At 41.3% G+C, this 22718-nt stretch overlaps 1 protein-coding gene across 2 annotated transcripts in view; it reads right to left on the bottom strand.

The window, feature by feature from the left end:
* Window positions 1-7704: 7704 nt before the first annotated feature.
* RAI14 (retinoic acid induced 14) overlaps window positions 7705-22718 on the bottom strand; it is a 76546-nt gene continuing 61532 nt past the window's right edge. The window contains exons 7-18 of one of the 2 annotated variants that reach the window (XM_039709752.1): window positions 22557-22627; window positions 21064-21170; window positions 18623-18801; window positions 17983-18011; window positions 16960-17046; window positions 16171-16257; window positions 15420-15477; window positions 14988-15106; window positions 12964-14475; window positions 12020-12169; window positions 9978-10043; window positions 7705-9721 (exon numbers count right to left, since the gene is read on the bottom strand). In XM_039709752.1, coding sequence (XP_039565686.1) covers window positions 9644-9721; window positions 9978-10043; window positions 12020-12169; window positions 12964-14475; window positions 14988-15106; window positions 15420-15477; window positions 16171-16257; window positions 16960-17046; window positions 17983-18011; window positions 18623-18801; window positions 21064-21170; window positions 22557-22627 — 2543 coding nt within the window. In that variant the 3' untranslated portion in view covers window positions 7705-9643. The remainder of the gene's footprint in view (window positions 9722-9977; window positions 10044-12019; window positions 12170-12963; window positions 14476-14987; window positions 15107-15419; window positions 15478-16170; window positions 16258-16959; window positions 17047-17982; window positions 18012-18622; window positions 18802-21063; window positions 21171-22556; window positions 22628-22718) is intronic. The other variant, XM_039709753.1, reaches the window with a different exon arrangement.

The raw sequence follows: 22718 nt of genomic DNA, 5'->3' as shown, positions 1-22718 counted from the left end.
GCTTTCTTAAAATGGTGCATGCAAGTACTCAGAATTACTTATCTTGTTCAGTAAATCAGTTCCTGGGGTGGGAGCTGTCACCTTCCACCTGGGTTCAGCTGTGGCAGGTGACGCCTGGCAGCTCTGATGGGCAGCACTGGGGGCTGTGGGCATCCCACATCCAGAGGCCACAAAACCGGCAAGTGATTTTCCCTCCAATTAATTTGATTTGTGATTTTCAGAGTAGGAACTGACCTCAGGTTTTCAAGAAGGCACTTTGGTCGTACCAGAAGACTACTGCAAACAGGCCTTGGGTCTCCACCAGACTTTGAAGATTCCAGAAGTCAAAATAATGCCTTTGGCTCCTGACAGTCTTTATGCAACAAAACACCAACAGTCCTGGTGCTGTTGTTATCTCCTGCCTCCCAACATGTTGAATATTTGTTTCTCCTTGGCTTTCTACAATGACTGGGATCTGTAAAGCACAAAATTTCCAGGGGGAATTCAGTTCTATATGTCTGTTTCAAAGTTAGTGGTAGGAAAGAATCAGTGGTTTAGTTTTTATTCAGTTTAGTTGTTTGTCATTTATTTACACATGGATTTACAAGGAAATAGTAGTTTTGTATATTTGACTACATGAGTCTTCAGTGAGGTTAGTGGAGCAGCTGGAAAAGCTGAGGTAAGCCATATGCTGTTTCCTGTAGGTGTCTGCTTTTAACCTCGTTTTATAGCAGCTTGCAGAATCCAGCAGGTGGGTCTTACCAAAATAAATACTTAGAAACTGTGTGTAGTAGCACTAAGCAGTGCTTTTGCTGAACAGTAACATTAAAGAACACTAACATTAAACCAAACAAATACAGAATTATTTTTAAAATGCTGCTATTACAGAATAGTTGCTTGATGACTTCTTGTTAAGAGAAAAACTTATTTTTATGTGAATCTCTCTTTGAGGGCTCCAGGACTGCTTAGGTATAAGTGGAAGAGATAACAGGTGGGTTGAGCCTCTTTCTACCCTGCTTCTGCCCTTAGCTGTGTCTAAGGGTAACAGGGCAGTGCATTAGCATTGCTGCAGCTAATTGCAGGGGCTTTTCCAGGCACAGAGTGTTGGAGGGAGATGCAGTCGGGTGCCTCACACAGCTCTGATTTCTGTGGAGTAATAGACTCTCACAGAAGTGAGAAGTGGCCTTGAATGTCCACCACAACTGTGAAGTCAATCTGTGTAAGTATTGTGGAGGAATGCATCCAAGGGAGTCTGGAAAGAGCTGCATTGCCCAGGAAAATCTCTTCTGTAATACCGTTGAAAATCTGAGCAGAGAGACAATGGGAATTTCACTCCCACTGTCACCCACACTGCATCAGTGTTTAAGGTGGGGCAGTGGGTGGGGGGCTGTGTCTGTGTGTGGATTAAAACTCCCAATAGAAAACTGAACAGCCTCTGCCCCTTCTGGTTCAGATGGAACCATGGAGTTGACCAAAAAGGAGCAAGTGAGCAGAAAGGTCTGAGATAAGAAATCTGCCTGAACATATGTTTGCATTTTACCCCATAAATGCCAGTGGAGTGCAGTAATGGGTTTGTCACATAAGGGATGCATGGAACGGCTCCACCTAATTAGGCACTTGCAGCCCTAATCAAACAGAAAGAGACTTAATCCATGGAACAGAAAACAGCTAACAAGCCCTAAGTTTTGTCCAGATGTTGGAAAGATAAATTACGTGTTGGCAAAATTGCCTTCTTAAGCTTCAGTGATCTCATACCTAGGGGGAGGTTAACAAAGTTTGGGAAGAAGGATAGTAGGTAGACACAAAGAATGCAGAACTTTAAAGTCTCAAGGACCTACAGCAGAACTCCCGAGATAAGGAAGAAACTAATAAGGCCAACTCAGCAACTGTGCTGAAACTGACTGCTTAGTGGGTAAAAAGAACTTCAGCAGGGAGCAATGATGACAGAGTGACTCATGGCCCACTATGTCAAAAGAGAATGAAGACTGAGGGTTGCAGAATAATTAGCATAAGAACTGAGAGAATCATCAACTGACAGAAGATAGAAAATTAATTAATAAGAGAATAGTCTCTTCTCGCCTTGAACATTAATGCCTGTGTTTGCTAATGTTGAGGGATACAACTGGTGCAGGCAGCTGTGTTTGCAAGCTGAATTCGAGGTCCAGGTTGAGCTCTGGGTGAGAGCCAAGAGAAAGAGAAGGGGCTGCCTTTGATTGTTAACAAAGGGCACAAAGCCTGGTGAAACCAGCCAGGGTGAGTGGACCCTGGGAGACACAGCAGGGGCCAGCAATTGCAGGCAGTTTGGATAACGAGAGAGATGAAGATGGGTGGTGCCAGCTTGGTGAGCTGACCCGGAGAGAGTGGCATGTGCTGACTGGAGAGGAAGAGCTACACTTGCACCTGGGTAGACGGTGAAGGTGGAAAATTCCCTGGGGTTCCTTTTTGAGTGTCCCTCCTCAGAGGCATCTGCACGAGCTGTTTCTGTGTAAGTGAGCCGTGAATAAATGGCTTTGTGGAACCAGACATCTGAGACTCCATGGGAAGCCTGGGGTGGAGCCAGCAAGGTAACCTGGTCTGGAGTGTTTGGGGCTGTGAAGGAGCTTTTGTCCCAGGTGTGAAAGTCTGGCACTGGGACTGTGACTGCCAGAGAGGCTCAACAATGGTCAGACTGGGGAGTTTCCTTAACACTACAGTGTATATATATAGTAAAAAGTTTTGAGAATGGGTGTGCTTGATTTGTGGAACACCACTGAGCACCCAGGCTTGTGCCACTGGAATAAATAATCAGTGTTTCTCTTGAGTGTGTAATTAGTTGCTTGTTGCACACTGGGAAACGAATCAGATTTTTTCTGGACAAGCTGGCCAAACACGTTAAACTCTCCTAATTAACTAACTACTGGCGTGAGAGAGGTTCTGGAGGAGCTGGGGAATATCCAGGCTGCAAATGTGAGCAGTCACTCTCCAGAGCTGACCAAAGCTCCCAGAAAAGTTGTCAGAGAGGCAAGGGCTGCACAGAGCTGCACGCCCTCCTCTTCCTCCATGCTGCAACCCAGCCTGGGTGATCCCGGTCCACTTTAATTACGCAGATATTTGCAAGGGAGCGAGGTGCCAGACACTCACCAGCCAAAGCATCTGAGGACAAAACTGCCGGCCTGTCCCTCACCAGTCATCGGGTGACACAAATTCTTCTTGTGGCAGCAAGGGCAGGAATTTTAGAGACACTGAAAACCACACAGCCACCGCCAGGCAGCGCAGGGCTCCGCACAGTGCAGGGGGCAACGCAGAAGCAGCACAACCAGGGGAGCACCTGCCCTCCCCACCGGCACCTTCCTGCAGGCGCCTGCCTCTGAAATACTTCACAGGTTCGTGTGCGCCGCCTCTGCAACATCTGTCCAGCTGTGCTCACACCCAGCTGTGGCCACACCAACTGCGGAACGCAGCTTTTTTTGGGAGCTGCACTTTGAACAGCAAAAATCCAGACAATCTGTTTCCGGGTAATGGGGCAGTGCAGACCTTTGTGCTTTGTGTTGTCGCTCCCCACAGTTCCAGCTGTGAGGGAGGCTCTGAGGGGAAGGAATGCCAGGTTGCTTTCTCAGGAATGTTTTGAGTTTTTTCTTTCTGTCTGGAAAATGCAGTTTAATCCAGCACCCCCTTACTTCCCAGACTCTTTGGGGGATGACTCCTGGTGGGCAGTAGAGTGTTTACAGAGAAGAAAATGCATCCAAACATTTTTGGACAGGGCTTCTGATTGTGCAGCAGGTGGGGACGGTTGCTGCTCTGCGACAAGGAAGGCAGGAAGAGTGCTGTGGGCCCGGGCCCAGCCATCACTGAGAAGCATTTTGGCTAATCCCAAAGGAAAGGTGAATGTAGTGGAGCAACAGCTTCCCATACAGGCACAGTGGTGTTTTGATGCAGGCAATGTCAGTCTCCCGAGGGCCACTGGGTGCAGGGTACCAGCTGCAGCATCCTCCCTGGGCAGGGTTAACACCAGCACACCGTGAGTGTGCAGGGCCCAGCCAGGCAGGCAGGAGCAGACAGACAGACACCCGTGGGCTCCAGCCCTGAGCTCCTTGCAGGAGATGATGTCACTGAGATGTGCCTGTTTCCAATCTCCAGCTGCTGGTAGGAGGTCCCATTACCAACTGTCTGAGCATTTCAGGCTGTTGGAAAATGTACAAAGAGGGCCAACACTGGGAATCTGGAGAGATCAGCATGAGAGCAGGCTTTTAAAATAATAGACTGAAAGCCTGGTGATTGCGTTAACCTGTGTTAAACTCATCAGTTAAGAGTCTGTCAGGGCAGCCAAAGGTTTGGAAATACCTACAAGTGCATTGTCATAAAATGCCCCAGGAGCTACGGGTGGTACCACAAAACAGACCCTCCCAAAGCCACCTGTAGGACTGGGGACTGGCATCACCAGGGCTAAAAGCAAGCTGATTTTTGCTGCTTGTGTAAAGGCAAAAAAATGGTCATCAGGGGAGTCATATGTTAGTGACAGCCCATGCAGTCTGCCACCATTGTGTCTGATGTGACAGAGGCTGTCATTTCTCCAAGAAGACTTTTTGCCACACAGTACTGAAACCTGGGGAATCTAATTAACAGTTGCTGGGCAAAGGCACATGACTTTCTTGCCAGCAGCAGACTTGACTGGTAGATCTGTTCTGTAGTTACAAAAATTTTAACTCAGGCTTCCGCAAATTAGTAGACACTAAATCACCGATTTTTATCCAACTGCAGCTAAGATGGGTTTTAAGGAAATGACTGTTGAGGAGAATGAATTTGTTACTGCCCTAAGAACACAGATATAAAACCAAAACAAAAAATATGGTTCTAGTCTGTGCTTAGTGTCTCTATTACTTATGTTCAAAAGGATTGTGAAGGATCCAAACAGAGGAGGAGGCAGTGATGAAGAAGAGCATTTGAAACTTCACTTCTGTGAAATGCTCTGCTGAGAATTGGGAAGCACCCACGAGCATGCACAGTGACCCATAGCTGCAGAATCAAGTGGTGTTATAGATGAAGGTTTCAAGGTACTCAAACTCTTGTAACTGTGCTTTGATATTAAATTCAGTACTTTTAGTATTCTCTGAGGCAGACCAAACCCACAGTTGATAGATGACTGAGATCACCGAACTGTCCTAAAAGCCTTGCACCAATTTCTATTTGCTTGAAAAAATTTGCTGTTACAGATGTGCCTGCAGAGTATGTGCTGGGGTACATGACATCTGCCTGTACTGCTCTGAAACCTGCACACCTAACTCCCCCAGAGCTTTTCCACACAGTCCCCAACAGGCACAGCTGCTCTGCAGCCTGGGTCCCAAGCAGCAGACTGAGGCCCTGACCCCCAGACATCCACAGCCACAGGAGGCTGCCTCTGCTCCAGGACCTGCCCTGCTCTGGGAGGCCTGACCACACCACCTGAGACAGCAATTCTTCCCTGCAGCACTTGGGTCTCTGCCACATTTGGGAGCAGATTGCCTCTGCCTTCTGTGCTGCCTCTTGCTCAGATGAGGGCTGGCACTGGTGTGAAAAAAACCCCAGGATACTTTGGTGTGGCTGACCCAAGCAAGAGCCTCCCTGGGGAAAGTCAGACAGGCAAAGGGGACATGAGCCCCCTGTTCTAGTGCCATGAGTCAGCTCTCCTCCCCTGTCCCATGTGGTACTCCAGCCTCTTGGCTTATCCTCCTGCACACTCCAGGCTGGTACCCCAGGTACCCTGCCAGACCCCTCCAGAGATGTAAACACAATATACAGACTGCACCAGTAGTTTATGTAGCTCTGTGGCACCCAGCATTAAAATCATACCCCACCTCTTCCCCCCTCAGCCAGCTACTCTCAGGCAAACTCATGGAACGTGAAGTGGGCTTTAACGCCTCTGTTTAACAAAATGGCATTTGCCAAGGGATTTCTTGCCAGCTTCTCCACTGGCCCTTTCTTGGCTGCTTCTCCTGGGGCCCTGTGTGTGGTTTGCTGCACCAGAGAACAGTGTGGTCTTCCCTGGGCTTTTGCTGTCTTACGCTGACACGCAGCACATCGCATCACCACGGAGCTGCCCTGAGGAGAGGTGGGAAGGCAACCAGCAGGACATTCTGCCATCCCTGAGCCCCCTGCTCAGCCAGCAAGGGGCAAGATTGGCTCTCTACCTGTGCCTCTACCCATGAGGCTCCAGCAGGAAGTCTGCTATGCAACATGCCCAGGAATGCAGACACATTTCAGAGCTCAGGTGTTGCTTATGCTTCCCTGTGTGCTGCCATAGCCAAAAGATCTGTCCAGCAAGGACACGTGGCACACTGAAAAAAGAAGTTATCCTCTGACTGCTGCTGAAATCTTCTGCGTTTTCACCCTCCACCATCTCCTCATGTTGATTTGGGTTGGCATAAGAAGGGCCCTGTGAGAGCCAGATGATAAATAACCAGGGCAACACCTGCTTACAGGAACTTGCCCTCAGTTTTCACAGCAAGAGAAAGGGACAAAAAGAAGAAAAAAAAAAAAAGAAAAAACCAAACAAACAAACCCAAACAAACAAACAAACCCAAACAAACAACAACAACAAAAAAAACCACACAAAAACCAAACCAAAACAAACAAAAAAAAACAAAAACAAAAAAAAACCAACCCCCCCCAAAAAAACCCAACAACAGCAACAACAACAAAACAAAACCAAAGGAAAAGGTGATCTTAATGCAGATCTAGGAAAAAACAACAACAACAACAACAAAAAAAAAAAAGAAAAAAAGGAAAAGCTGATCTTAATACAGATCTAGGATGTTGTCTCCTCCCAAATTCCATCTGAAGCCTGCTACCATCATTTGTCACCATTCCCTGCTGTGACAGGACATAGGGTGGATGAGAAGAACCAGTATAGTCAAGCTCTCTGACCAAATTATATCTGTTGTGTGCAGACTGCAGTGAGTGAGTCTGGCAAGAGGAGTTTATTCCAAGTACTCATGCATTTAGTGGGGAGAGGGAAAGGAATTTGCTATAAAAATGCTGCCCATGCTGATATGACTGACCATGCAGGAGGCCAGAAACAGGTGTGGATGTTTCAGAGTAGCAGCTTAGGCAGATGTACCTCACAGGCCCAGACTCTGCATGTCAGCTTGTTCATCTTCAAAGCTGGGCAGCTTACAGAAATTTGCTACAAGAGGCTAAAGAGCCCTGAGATGTGATCACAAGAGATGCAATTCCTTCAGGCAAGATACTAGCAAATCAGTCACTGGCGAGTTTCTCAAATAAAACTGAGAAGAGATGGTAAAAGGCAATGTGCAACTAAGTTTAAAAAGCAAACATATGCATATACACTTAGATACACCCTCATTGTAATTCTGTGTGTGAAGTGCTAAGTGACAGAGAACCACCAGTTTTGAAGAACTGTGGGACATCACTGATGTGCTGCAGCCCTAAGGTATTTTAAACTTTGCTGGAATAAATCCAGTGGCAAATGGGAAACCTGTATTACCTCTAGCAGGATGTCCATGTGAGCAATGGCTACAAACTTAGCAATGAGATAGAAGGCATCATCTGCAAAACTGACTGTGTGGGGTTTGGACTGGATTTATTTCACACAACAGATCAAAACAGTTAATAATGAAGATGCAATTTCAGGCAGGAGAACCTGGTTCTTGCCTCATCCATTTACACCGAAGATATAGAACACATCTGTACAATGTTAGGACAATGTAGTGAGATTTCCCTCAATACAAAAAGTAAATGAAGACAAAAATGAAAAAAAAAATTGGAAATAGTTTATTTGCTGCATGAGGAAACTTCTTGTAAATTACATATAAAGAAACTCGTTATGCTGTAGTATATAATTTCCAATATTCCACAAAGATAATTGTAATAAATATACAAACCAAACCAAAGTAGAAGACTAAATCCATCAGGCAACCTACAAAATGGTTCATCAAGTTTTATACTTGCAGCATTAGCATGCTTAAAATTTTGTTCTTTTTGAAGTGATGCAGCAAAATTTTCTTCACATTTCTTTGGAGCATTTTCAAAGCTGTCTAACTATAAAATACTGTTCAAAATTAGACGGCATTAGTTAAACCACTCAAGAAAAGTAACACCAAGGTCTAACTGATGCAAAGGTGGTATTTTTCTTTTTGTTTTTAAAATCCTTTTAGCTTTGCCAGAGTTAGGAATTATTTGATATAAGTGCACTATGAGTTCAGTCAGCCTGAGGCACTGCTGACTCCTGTCATATCATGACTCTATATAAACTTCATAGATTATATAGCTCTGAAAGATTTCTCTATTAATAGAGACATATCCCCATAGAATAAAAAAAACACAATACCATATTGAAGCCGCAAGCTTGTTAAAATGGTTGTACCCTCAAGTGCAGTGTGTGCTTAAAACATTTTTCCATAGTTTCATTCTATTCCACATCAGGCATTTTTATTTGACTTTAAATGCAGAAGTGCTGATAAAGGCTTTATTGATGCCTGTAGCCTCTAGAAACAACATACAGAATTTTGGGACACCTCCTGCTGTTGTCTACCTATAATTTCTAAATTTTTTTGGAACAGCAGGCTGAATTTTACACATAAATGCTCTGGACCACACTGACAGACAGGTGTATTATTCCGTACAAATTTCTTACAAACTGAAAACACTTCACTATGCTTCACTATTACTGAGTACTTGGGGGTATAAAAAGAAACTCTCTAAGACACAATTACCTAAAAATATTTGTTAATAAGCTTAATGCAAATATTATGTAGAAAAAATGGTTTCGTTACAAAAAAATTCATTAGAGGGCCAGTAAAAATATACCGCAGAGAAGATTTTTACAAAAGTGAGGTTAGGAAGTATGAGGCATTGACATTCACTGTAAACATCCTGTGTTCACTAGAATCCCTTGTCTAAAAGTATATGACCTGGTTTTGTTCCTGAGCTTCATGGCCAACACTTGCATAGACAGCTAAACCTATCATAAAGGGCTGTTTATAGAGACAGTTCTGTTTGTATGTAACTTCAATAAACTAATGCTTTTACCTTTTGAAATAGTTTCATTCCACCACCAGGTAGTTAAGGAAACTATGAAGCATGGTATGGGTTTTGTGTACTCAGTGCATTGGGTGAATTGGGGCAGCTACGTTTTAGTGTGTCAATCTCAAATAACATTGCACCAGGAAGTGTAGCTGTTCTGGCTCAGCATAAATATCTGCTCCTGCTCGCTGCTGCAAGGCTCACCTCTGCTCTGCCTAAGGCTGCATATGGCAACATCTCAGCAATCTGAGAGCTGCAGCATCAAACACACCCAGTAACAACTTGCAGCTTATAATCAGTACAGAAGACCTCACAGAGAATTTCACCTCTACCCAGGCAACACCAGTGCTTTCCTCCAGGTTAACCTGCTGCTGTTGGAGGAAGCTGGAAAAGTACTCACAGGGTAAACACAACATGGAGTGGCCTATGTAAAAAGTCTGAAGAGCATACTTGCATTTTGGGCATGAAAAGCAGGCATGTGTTTAGCTACTGCACATGGAAATGCACATGGAAGTGGTACAGACAGACAAATATATCCCCCTCACAAATAGCACAGTAACACAAAAGCAGCAAATTGCCAATTTGAAATCTTATGTTAAGGCAAATCTAGATAAAAGAATCATAACAGGGTTAATAAAAATAGGGAGTTTTCCTTGGCTTTTTTTGTTTACTTTTTCTGTGATTGGCTTTTACACATTGATAAAATTTGTTTAAGCACTTTTTGGACATCTTCATCCATTTGACCCTAGACAAAGGGAGAGACAAAAAAAGACATTTGAATGAATGCAGCTTCAGTCTTTAAGAACATTGACAAACTATTTTTCAGGTACATTAATTAGATCAGTTTCCCAAGTGGAAGCAGTGCTAAAATTGTTCTTGAACTGTCATACCTTATGGGAGGGATGTCTAAGTGAAAACATGCAAAATTCTTACTAGATCTGCAGAAGAAACATCTTCAGTTAATATACTAACACTGAGTGACTGACAACATGCAATCATACCTGCACAGCATAGAGAAGGTGCATCCTGTAAACAGAGACAATTTCCTGGTGTTGTTTCTTTGTTTCCTAAAAAACAGTTAAGCAGAAAGGCACAGAGCATTCAGAACTACTGAACTCAGAACTCCCCAAGTAGATTCTGACTGGGGAGAATTCAAACCATAGTCTTATGTAATGCATTGAAAACCAGTTCAGACAGTGTTGTGTCACCAGGCACTCTACATTTGCTTGGAAGCATGTCCATGAAAATGCAGTACTTCCACCTACCCCAGTAAAAGATCTGGTGATATCATCAGTTTTAACAAGTGCTGAGCTGCAAAGGTGTGGAATGAGCACATACTCCATTTCCAAGAGTATCAGCAACCAGAACAGAAGAAAGACAACAGTACTCTGACACATCATCTCTCATCCACAACTCAGCTCTTCCCTGAAGGCAGTGGCCCTGATGCCTTAGGATTTTAGCATTTATATTTTTCAAATCCTGTACTGCTGTAGGGTACAATTCTAAACTCCATAGCCTGTCAGCTACTGTTCTCCCGTTTTGTTCAGACCAAACAATTCCTCTCTAGGCCGAAAGCTCAAGGACACCCTACTGCCCCAGGCCCCAAAAAGTATAAACAAAAGTGATTTGTGGGGAGAGGAAAACTGGGGGTATATGACTTCATTACTTGAAGCTGTAATTGGAGTAATTAATCCCTGATACATAAATGGACCAAACTTAGAATTGTCTGACCATCTTCCATCTTGGACATAGCCCCTTTGGGGAGGCTGTGTCTGCCCTTAATGTATCTTAAGGCCCTTCACTAAATAGAACTGCTTTTATTCTCTTAATTCTGTCTGGCCTCTGTTTTTGGGTGAGCCCAAAAAAGGCATCAACCACTGTCAGAGCTGATGCCTTCCCAGGTGAAAGGAGGTGCTTACAAAGGTTTTATCCTGTAAAATCCTGACCTGATGAACGCCACCCAATCCTTTTCAATGATCACAGACTGCCACAACTCAGAAGCCACCTTTCCAAAAGTACATGAAGCTGTTAGGAAAGCTAACCTACAAGAAGGAAAGAGTGTTTCTGTCCTGTTTTAAGTGTTACCTGCTTTCCCAGTGTGCTCTATACCTTTGCACTTTTACACTACTTTGCTGATCCTAATTAGTGGGAGAAGAAGGGTCCTTTCAGACATGGAGGACTGGAATAACAAAGTCTGGGCCTTCACACTGACAGGATGCTCTGTCTACTATTTCTCTTGCCTGCAAGGGAATTTTTCTGGCATACTGAGCCCTCCTTTTTTCTGCTGGGAAAGGTAGGAAGCAGACACCACTTAGCATGTCAGTCTGGGAATTCTCCTTTCAGAGGCACTCCAGAGCCCTCAACAAAGGTCTCCAGTGGACATTACTTTCTTTTCATCCTCAGCAGTGGATAAAGTGCTCCTGTGGGCAGGCAAGCTCCAGGAAATATCAATTATGACTCAACCCAACTTAGAAGACTGGACCTTTCATGCGCAAACCACAAAATTAAACAAAAAAATCTGCCAAGGCATTCAGAATTTCAGAGACTAAACTATGCTCTGCAAAAAAATCTGCCAAGGCATTCAGAATTTCAGAGACTAAACTATGCTCTCCATAAAAAGATACATTTGCTTGACTTGAAACCCCATACTTTTTTCCAAAAAGCTTAACACTCCAAAACAACTTCAGCAGATGAATGTCCTTGAAAATCTTCTGCAAACTGATCATACTTTTCCATAAATTAAGGTCTGAGCAGCAGGTTTCGTCACTTCATTTTACTACAAAAAAAATCTGTTTCTCAACTGGCATGAGAAAAATATGTGGAAAACCAGCTTTCTTTAGTTATGCTCTTTCTAAAGTGCTATTCATGACTTGCAAATTCATACAAGTTTCAGAGAAACAGAAATTACAGATTTTTTTGGATGAAGATTCTTTTCCATGTACTCACTGTCTGTACTCTATTTTAAATAAGGCAGAGTGAAGAATAGTACATATTTCTTTGGAGAACTGGGACTAATGTTAGGTTTACAAATTGTCACACTTACAGTCAGTTGGTTTTGCAACTGCTTCACTTGTTGCTGTAACACCTCCAGCTGCTGGCTTTGTCTTTTGGGGGCGCTGGTTGAGTAGGAGAGCTGAGAAAGGCTGTTCAACGCTTCTTTTAATTTGCTAATTTCCTTGGACATTTCATTGATCTAGGGAGGCAAAACACAGGTTTTCACTAAAAGATGCTATGCGTCACACACACAATTTCTGTGTGTCCTATCTTTGAGTTATTTGTGACTTAAATCTAAGAAGTGGGGAAAACCAAATTGCAAATAAACTCTATGGACAAACAGAGATGTCACGTAAACAAAGGGTTGCAATACTGCTCTATTCCCCATCCTAGTCCAGTCTATTCAAACTGTACTCCTTGTTCTGAACATTAGCAATATTTAACAAGAAGGGCTACATTTACCACCTTTACAAATTCTATTGCAAATTCTGTTACAAATTCTGAACCAAACACAGGCCAGTTATTCACAGCTACCAAAATGCATAGCTCTGTATAAAGGAACTTGTGGTGATGGATATGGTAGCTGTAGAGGAAAATTAGTCAAATCATGCTATGGTTGAGATGATGTAGTAATATGGCACCAGTGAATTTTTGCTCCTTCCTGATATTTTGTTTTGTCTCCTCTGGAATATCTTCCTACTGTAAATCTCACTTCTTTGACTTCAGCTGCCTGAATAGTGTGAAATCAACCTAAGCAGAACTTATAAGAGGTAAATTGAAAGATTTATCTTTTGTCTGTCTCCACAGGGGAGAGGAGGGAAACCAACTGTAAAGCCAAACATAGAGAAAACTCCTTTGCCTTCGATACCTGCATTTTCAGAGGGCAAAATGCACTCAGAAGGTACTTGAACCAACACTGTTAGGGCACTTGTACACCAAACATGCTTTGCACTCTGAACTCACACTACCCCTCCACTGTACTGAGTCACCTACCTTTTTGTCTTTATCTTCTTCTAGTTTTGATGAGTTCTTCATTTCAGTAAGAGCTTCTTGAACTTGGTGGTACTTGTGCTGGAGATCAGTCACCTCCCGTTCCTTTGCTTCAAGCAGAGTATGCATACCTTCTTTCGCTTCTTTCAAGTGCAAAATTTCATTTCTCAGCTTCACGGCATCTAGGGATATATTTTCCTTTTCTCGCATTACATCCTTCAGTTTGGATGACAAAGCACTAACTTCACCCTCCAGGGAGGACTGGAGCTTTTCATATGTGGCCTTGGGTACCATGGCTTCATTAATTGCAGCTTTTTCTTCCAGTAACTCCTTTTCCAAATTTCTTAATTCACTTTCCTTGTTGCTAAGCAGTCGTTTGAGCTCATTTATTTCTTCCTCCATCTCCTTTATGGTATTTCTGAGTGCATTGATTACCTGACGGTGTTCAGTAATTGGCAAAGAGTTTTGCTTCTGAATTTCTAACAGTTGCTTGAGTTCTTCTGATTCATCTAACACTTTCGTGTACTGGGATTTAATTTCTGATAACTCATTTTCTGCTTTGTATTTCAAAGAATTTGTTATCTCCATCAGTTTCTCATGTTCATCTCTAGGAATGTAGTCTGAAGCTATATCATCTAGAGTTTTTTTCTTCCTATAGTCTTCAAGCTCTGTTTGTGCTTCCTTGTACAACTGAGACAATTCACTAAGTTGCCTGTTGAGCTCATCTATCGTTCTGTGCATCACATCTTTCCTTTCTCCAGCTTCAGCACTAGATTCCAACTGCATCTGATTTGTCAGCTTGGCCTGTAGCCTTTTAATTTCCTCTTGCCCTTCCTTGTACCTCTCAATCAGCAAAGCTTTCTCTTGATTAATGTTATCAATAACTGAACAATATGAATTCTTAATTTCCTCACACTCTTCCACAGACAATTTGCCTGCCCCCTTCTGCTCTCCGTCTTCAAACTTTTTCTGCAGCTCTCTCACTTTTTCTTTTTGTCTTTCGCTTTCCTCCAACGCTTTCTTCAACTCTTGCTTAAGTGCTTCAACTTCTCCATATGTAACCTTCAACACACTCAGATCAGAACTGGTTTCTTCACTTTCAGAGGAAACAAGACCTGGCTTCTTTTGCCTTTGTATATTCAAAATCTCTTTCACAGCTTCCTCATGCCTGTCTTGAGTTTCTTCGAATTTCAAATTAAGATCAGAACCATTTTCTGAAATGTCTGGGCTATTTAAATGATCTGTTTCTGGGACTCTAGACTGGACTTGAGTTTCCACATGCTTTCTTTTGGCTTCAGAATTCTCTAATTTTCTCTGCACATCCTTTAAGTCTTCCTGGAGGTACTTTATTTTTACTTCCCTGGGGCTTGTCAATTTTTCTTGGATTTGAGTGGCATTTAATGTGGGCTTCAGCTCCTGTGCCAAGAACTCATTTTGTCTCTCTGCTGTTTGCTCAAACTGTGTTTGGGATGAATAAGATTCTGCTGTTGAATCCCCTTCTTTAGGTGTTCTTTCCTGTTCAAAAAAAACCACCAACAATTGCACAATAAAACCAAGTACATGATTCTAATTTTTTTAGAATAGAGTAAGCAAGGAAGTATTGCCACATCCTTTAGAGACAGATGATGGAAGAGCCATGGAAGAAAGTTCTAGAAAAGTTAAAAACTCAGCTGCTCCCATTTAGTTGTCTACAGTAGAGAAGGCAGTGAGTGCCAAGCTTCTCTGAATGTCTGGGCTGAGCTCCATAAGCTAATAATCAAAGCTATGCAAATTAAAATTCTTCTAGCACAGCTGTTAACAACATATTTTAGAATGTAGTTATCATAATAAACAAAGTTATTCAGTAATTTATGGGAAAAGAGAGAAGATCAAAACACTGATTTAATCCTTTGGGGCAGAGTCTTTCCATGATCTTACCCACAAGCTCATTAAAAGATCTTCACAGTACAACTCTTTAAAACAGTAAGCAGCTCTTTGTCCTGCCTAGCAGATTAAGAGAGCATCAGAACAGCACAAAAATATGCCACCTGTAATTTGTCCTGCAGCTCCTTATTGTGCAATGTCAGAGAGGCAATTTTTGCTTGCATCAACAGAAATAGATCTTGTTGGTCAGCTTCAGAACTCACATCCAATAAGCTATCAGCACCTTCAGAGGAAAAAAAAAATTCAAAAGGTTTCAAAAAGGTGAAAAACTATTTAGTTAGTTATTCCAACATTTAAACAGCTTGTTTCCATGACCACTAAATGCAATGAGCAAGCAAACTCTTCCTACAAACTCCCCAGAAATGTATTAGGTTAAGGCAAGACAAGCAGGATGCTTTAGTGGGGAGCTACTTGTGGAATTACAAAATGTCACTCTCAATACTTAGTGTATCTCATGTCCTAAGCAGAAAGGTACAGAGGTTTTCAGCACTTCATGCCACATAAAACACCTAATGAGATAAGGATTAATTGTATACCTGTTGTGCTGTCACTCAGTCTGTCTTTATTATCCCTGTGCAAGGAGCTGAATTCCTCCTGTTAAGACATCAAAAGAAAACATTTTCACAGAAAGCAGATGTAAAGCTGGACAGTTCAGAAAAAAGAGCTATAGACAGTATAGATTCTGCTGGATAAAGCCTGTCCAAGTGGATGCTTTTTATTTTTTGGGTCTTGTTTAATTGTAGCATGTGTCCAGTATTTCCAAGTGTGCTAAAGCCATTCAAGTTCCATTGCCCAATTCCCATTAAATACTAATGAAACACAGGCAGCTAGCTCGTAAATAGTTTTGAAGACTGCAAACCCTGTGATAAGTAGTAGCAACATAATGACATGTGTTTAAAAAAAACTTCAGCAACACAAGGTAAAGATCAGACAGAACATACTCAACCCTTTCACTGACATCTTTTGGTAAAATGGTCTATTTTTGCATTGCCCAATTCCATGCACTTTGCTGATATAGAAATTGAACTCTTGGAATATTAATACTTTCATAACCATACTTCTAAACACTAACTCACCTATGACTGTTTATATGTACATATTTTTCACACATTAAAGTATTTTTACACTTATTTTATGAATTGCATTGAAACAGATTTGGATTAGTTTTTGTTCCTAAAATTCAGCTAATTAAGTCAAAGGAGACTCTGCAGTCATCAAAATAGAACATCAAGCAAAACAGAGCCTGTACTTTCCTTCCATAAGCTCATAAGAAAGGAACACTGATACCTTGCACACTTGATCAGCAAAGAAAGCCTGCCCTTTTCCAGTCATGGGAGTTGAAGTTGATGAGTGTGGAGACGACAAATCACTAATCTGTAAAAAATTTTATATAAATAGGTATGTATACATACATGCACATACAGGTACCTCCCTAGCATGTGCCCATTTTATATCTATGTATATATGCATATATCTATACATCTATACCTATATACACACACATATATATATATGCATACACATGCATTAAAGAGTACTTTTACCTGCACTAATATAAGTCACAATTCTAGATTACTTTCAGAGAACAGACCTAATTATTTAGTGACCTTCTGAGTCATTATTACATAAGAAGTGTAGCTGTTACACAGGTTACATTCTGGTTTAAGATTAAACCTAACTATTATATAGACTTATATAGTATCAAAACACAGTCATGTATTTTATTTTGATATGTATATAATAATACATATCCATATATATGTGTAACTAAAATATAAAGAACTCATAATTTACTTATTGAAATCAGCAAAAAGGACAACTTTAGTTGGAAGAAGCAATTGTACAGTGAAATTTGTACAGTTGTATCTTGGACCATGCAGTATTTTAAGCAATTTTGCTTCGTTAATCTAAGCAACATGAGCTTTCATGGTGTCATCCTAATGTCAGGAAAAGCACTCATGGTAAGACAGGCATATAAAATAACAGTGACACAGAAAATCTTGTCCACATAACTCTAATAATATTCAAAATGCTTTTTATCCCCTAAAAGCGTCTCAAAATTGGTCTTTTCTTTACCTGAATAGGACTGATAGGAGGAGGTGGGGCTTTGCGTTTTTTTGGAGTTCCACTTCTTTCTGAACTTAATTTAGAGCCTTGATCATGCTGAAAGTTTCACCAGCCAGAAAAGGTAGGTTTGTTAGTTTGGTTAGTAAAGTCTGAGCAAGTTGTTTTGTAAAAAAAAAAAATAAAAAAAATCCCACATTAATATCAACTTTAGCAGCTCATGCAGTGCCTTTTTTTCCCCTGGGTAAAGACCACATCTCTACTAACACAAAGATATTAAACATGCCTGACAATAAGAATCTGCTCCCTTGTAAACCATGCTTCAGTGAAAACAAACAAGATTTAGTGAAAAAGCAGAAGCTGACAATAGGTTTAGCACCAGTGACCTTCAAACACTTCTATTCACACACAGCCCAGTCATGCCGTTCTTCACAGCTATCATCTTTCCTCTCCTCCAGCTTCTGCCTGAGCCCCCAAAAAACCCACCTCTGCACTCAGAGAAGGAATGACCAATGCATTGCACCCTTGTCTACTTCCCAGCCACCAGCAGGTCTACAAGGTCTACTTGCACTCCAAGATATGACACTGAATAAAAAATGTAAGAAACTAATTTAATCGCCTAAATCTGCCGTGATTCTCACAGGAAGGGGTCTCCAGCAAAACCAGGGATAACCTTTGATTTTATGTTTTAGAAAGAGAGAATTTCTCTAGATCCTCTTTTTTGCAATTCAAAGAGCCAAGCTCCTGCACCACACATGAGGAAAGCAGGAATCACCCCAGCACACATGCACATACACACTCTCCCTCCTTTCCTCCCCTCACCAAGGGTGCTGGCTGCTCTTACACAGAGAAGCCAAGTCTGAAAGTAGTGTTCCTGAAACACGTTTCTTACCTAAGCAAGAAAAATCTTTCACATTACATAGTAGTCATGGCAACACATCTCACAATGACACTTACTAGTGCTTCTGTTACTGTTTTTTGTTATGTTACAAGTCTAGAGAGTCAGAGCATTTTCAAAACCAAAAGGACAAATACCTGCTTCACTTTTGTTGGAGACTTTGCCTCTGTGGAACAGAAAAGAAATGGAAAAAAGAAAAGTTATTAAAGAAAGAATTACTTTCTGTTGTTAACCCACCTCTCTGCTCTGCTTCCCATACCATAGATAAATGGTTTGGTTTTTGAATTCCTGTCTGAAACCTGAAAAATACAATTTGCAAATTCCATTTCAATCACATTCATTCTCTGCTACTGTCTGGTTTCATTTTGAGACAAAATCTGAAGAATCATGACAATTCTTATTCTGGTCTTGCATCATTTTTATGCATTAGGTTTCCTCCTTTAGAAATCCATTGTAGTTTCACCATAAAATGCTCTGCCTGCTTTAGTTCCTTCTCCAACCCCTCTACTGAGGGGTTCTATGTATAAAAGAGAATCCATTCCAAATTGTACACAAAATTTCACAATGCTGCTACATCAACTTGTCTTTCTCCAAAATACCTCTTTTGGCCTGCTCATGGTTTTATCTCATGCTAAATATTACCATCTACGGCAAAGAGACTTCCCAGTTTTTGGGAAGTCTCAGCCAGATAATCTTGACAATGGCTTTTGCAACATTTCAGGCTACCCAGTGCTAAATCAAGAAGTGACAAACTGCAGGTCAGTCTCTCTCACATACCCACGTCCTGCGACATCTTTGATGACAGGAGATTCTGGATCCCTGTGTTCTCAGAGAGCTTGGCATAGTGCAGAGCATTCTGTCCAAAGACATCTACTAAACTGACATCTGCACCTCTCCTAAGGAAAGCTTCCACCATGTTAAGGTTACTAGCTTCACAAGCCATCATCAAAGCAGTTCTGAACAAGAGAAAAAAAAAAACCAAACAAAACACAAACAGCAAGTGTTAAGGCATTCTCTTTAGCAGTTCATTTCTTCAGGAAATAAAATTGTGATTGTTACTGTGCAATGAAGCCAAAAAGTCCATCAGCACGTTTATTGATACATAAAGTGACGTCCCTTTCTCCTTACAAACAAATACTTGCCAGCTCTTCCTCCTCTTCCTCATACACTCCAGCTGCAAATACAGGTCTGCAAACATTTCTAAATATGGTTTCCTGAGGCTGAGAGTCATAGATAGAAATGGCTGCAGGGTAAAGTCAGACAAACAAACCTCATTGCTACACTCTGATTACAGTGGTGGTACAACATGAGAACCTTTATTTCATTCCTGCTCTCCTCCACATGTTGTGTTCAAGACAAATAGATTTCAATCAAAAAGACAATTAAATCTAAAAGATCTTTGGTGAGTCCAAGAGATGAGTTTAGACCTCAAACCCTGTGCTACTGTCAGCCTAAAAAAAAGAAAAAAAAAGGCATTCATGACAGCACAAACAATTCCCTTTCTAACAGAGGGCAGCTGCATAGAGACAGCTCCTAGAGAAAACATAGCATACAGAAGGAATCTTTCCCTAACAGGTCGTATCTGCTTTTCTCAATTATTTGAAGAGGTCATAAGAGACATAGAGAATAATTACAAACACACAGAAAACCTCACCTTTCAAGCATGCTCTAATACTGCCTTCTTGCTCAGGCATAGTTCTTCTTTCTCAGCATGAAAACATGTCTAATATGTTGGCCAAGTTTACTGCCAAACACATTCCTCAGTGCAGATACAATGCTGAAAAGTTACTACAGTAATAATATTTGCTAACTATTAAGACAACAGTTTCACTAATGAATTAAACATACTCCCTGTAATGGGTGAGTCACTTGGAAAAGTGATGCTGTTGCAGTACTGTGCTAAAAGTAGTGGTGAGTGATAACTTGGATAACACCTCCAGAGTCACAGGGATGGTTTTAGATTACCAAAATAATTCACTTAGTCTGGACATGATAGAAATCTGGAGATGCTATTTTCCAAGGTTATCCCTCTCTTCTCACAATGAGGTTTCTCTGGTTTTAGTAAAATCTTAACTACTTCTGGGAACAAGAGATGCAGGAGTAGTCACTCCCCTCACCACAATTAAAGCAAGAAGTAAACCACCATATTCCATGTTACAATGTTTTGTTGCTTTTTGAGATAGTACATACAGTACTATCTCAAAAAAAATACAAAAATGGGAGTCCTATCTGTGACAGAAACCCCCTCATCCAATTAAAGCAGAAAGTCTTAACACTGTCTGCTGATTAAACACTAGGAGAGTGAGGGGGAAGGCAGAGGCCCCAGAGTGTGCAGCACCTCAGGTTCAAAGCACCAATGAGGCCATGAAAACTGACAGAAAACAAAGGGGTTTTCTTCAGACAACTGAAATAAAGAGCGTTCTAGTAAACTTTGGAGTGATAAAAAACAATTTAGAGCCCAGTCTTATATTCACAGGTGCCACCAGAGAACAGAATCAGCACTGTGTCACACAAAATAATCAAAATTGCTATGAAGTGTAAGTGCCAAGTCTTGTCAGTATCCTCCTCTACCTCCACAATTTAATTGGTTGTTTATAAAACAGTCCATTATTTTCTAAGACTCTTGATCTTTGTCATATTATCAGAACAAGTCCATTTTTCACTACAAGGATGTTGCTTTTTAAGTTGTCTGATACTCTGTCTGATGCACTATCTCTTAATGCAGAAAAATCTCAAATTAGCACCTTCTAAAAAAACCAGCATCTCCACTGTAGAGATTTACTGTATTTTTTTCTTGCTGCTGTGGCTGCATTATGGCAGAAATAGCAACCCGCACAGATTTTGCTCACAAGTAGCATTTTTAAGGATTTAAGTTGGAGGTATCAACTGATTCCAAGAAGAGAGCAGCATTTTAAACTGGGATGCTTAGAAAATGCTGTGTGGGTGAGTGCTATCAATCATATTTGTACAGGAATCATTTAAATGCTCTGGTATCCCAAGGCAAATCTTACAGGCAGATTAGTTTTACAGCCACACAGTTTCTGCTTCATCTTTTATTTCAGTCAGAATTCTGTAAGTTTTCTCAGCAATCAGGATATGCTGTCTAGTACAGAAAGCATTATTTCACCTTACACCAACTATTTTGGGAAGGATTTGAGAAGAAAATCTTCATTTGACAGTCAGCTTTGGTGAAGAATCAACAAGTTAACCTGCTGTACCTTCCATTTTTATCCCTGGTGTTGATGTCTGCTCCATGATCGAGAAGGTATTTGCAGACTTCTGTATGACCATTTTGTACTGCAAGCAGCAGAGGTATGTTCCCATCCTAGAAATGCATATAAAGAAACTATGAACAGCATTCCGTCCACTTACAAAAACACACTGAGATTTTAAGTCAGCTACAAATTTTACCTTTACATAGCAAAAATGAGGTGCTATTAGCACATGAGTCCTGGGTACCACAAACATAGCTGAGTGTGTTATAATTTCTTTCTTATCTTTTGGGGATGATGCAAAACACAGGGAGTAGGAACTTGCTTTTGCACTCCCTTTGCTGTTTGCTCAATGCTAAAACACAATTACTTTGAAACTACAAAATATCTTTCTGTAGCTCCGTAACAAAAAAATGGTAATTTTAACTAAGTATTAGGCAAAAATACAACATTTCATAAAGTCATGGAATAACACAGTTGGAAGACACCTTTAGAGATATCTGGGGTTTCTCCCACTTCTTTCTCAATCCAAAGCTAGGCAAACTTCAAGTTTCAGCACATTGCTCAGAGACTTGTCGTCTCACCTTTTAAACATTTCCAAAGGTAAAGGCACAGTTCTAGACACCAGTTCCAGTGTTTGACCACCTTCAAAATGAGGTTATTTTTTACTAGTAGCTAACTGGAATTTCGCACTTAGGTCCACTACCCGAATTCTGACCATTCCTTATCATTTTGTCATGCACCTCTGAGGCCGGTCTCTCTCTCTTTCCTATACTTAGGCATGATGTAGCACAGGGCATTTTTAAGCTACTCCTACAGGCTTAAGACTGAATATACCTTTTATGCCTTTAAAATGCATCTGCTGAAATCTCAGACCAGATGTCTATGTCTGTGACATATTTGTTTTTGCTAGAAAGACCAGATATAGACCAAAGCCAAAACCAAAGTTTGAGTATCTATCACTTCCTGCCTGGCCTGTGCTTTACAGATCACTTCCTTTTGTCATCAGGTTTTCTATCAGGCAGTTGCATCACCCCAAAACCAGACCTGGTTGGTTGTAGACATTTCAGTAGTGTCTCTGAGCCTTTGCAATATGTGAGGTATATTTGTTCCCTTCAGGTGTGTCATGTTCTGACTGGGCTTTGTGAGCATTTGCAGCCCTTGGCCACATACTGGGCCTTTTCCAAAGCCTCCTGGGGACAATGGAAACACTTTTAATTATGTTTTGAATGTGCAAGAATTGTTCTAGCTACCTGTGCCAATGTCTCAACAATCAGCAAATCCTGCCATTACGGTATCAGGTTGTCAAGGTGTGCTTGCTTCCACATCTCTGCAATGGTAAGCTGCAAAAGGAATTTCCTCCAGCAGAGAAACCCTGAAGGTGTGAGCACAGCATTGCTTTGAACTAGTGCACCAGAGATGGAGCATGGCAAGGCATGGAATGAAGGTGATAAAAGCTCTGAAGTATCTGCAGTACACACAAGAGAGGAGGTACTTACCAAATCTTTGATGTTAATGGGACATTTGTGCTCACACAGGAGCTGAACTGCCTGAAGACACCCGCATGCAGCTACAAGAAAATTAAATTAAATTAAAGAAACAAGACAATTGTGAACGCTCATTAAACCTCAATTTCAAAATTTGTGTCCCACACTTCCACT

Source organism: Passer montanus, unplaced genomic scaffold, assembly GCF_014805655.1.
Source record: "Passer montanus isolate IOZ18808 unplaced genomic scaffold, ASM1480565v1 scaffold22, whole genome shotgun sequence".
In the NCBI taxonomy this organism is placed as follows: domain Eukaryota; kingdom Metazoa; phylum Chordata; class Aves; order Passeriformes; family Passeridae; genus Passer; species Passer montanus.
This window is presented reverse-complemented; position numbering and strand designations above follow the sequence as displayed.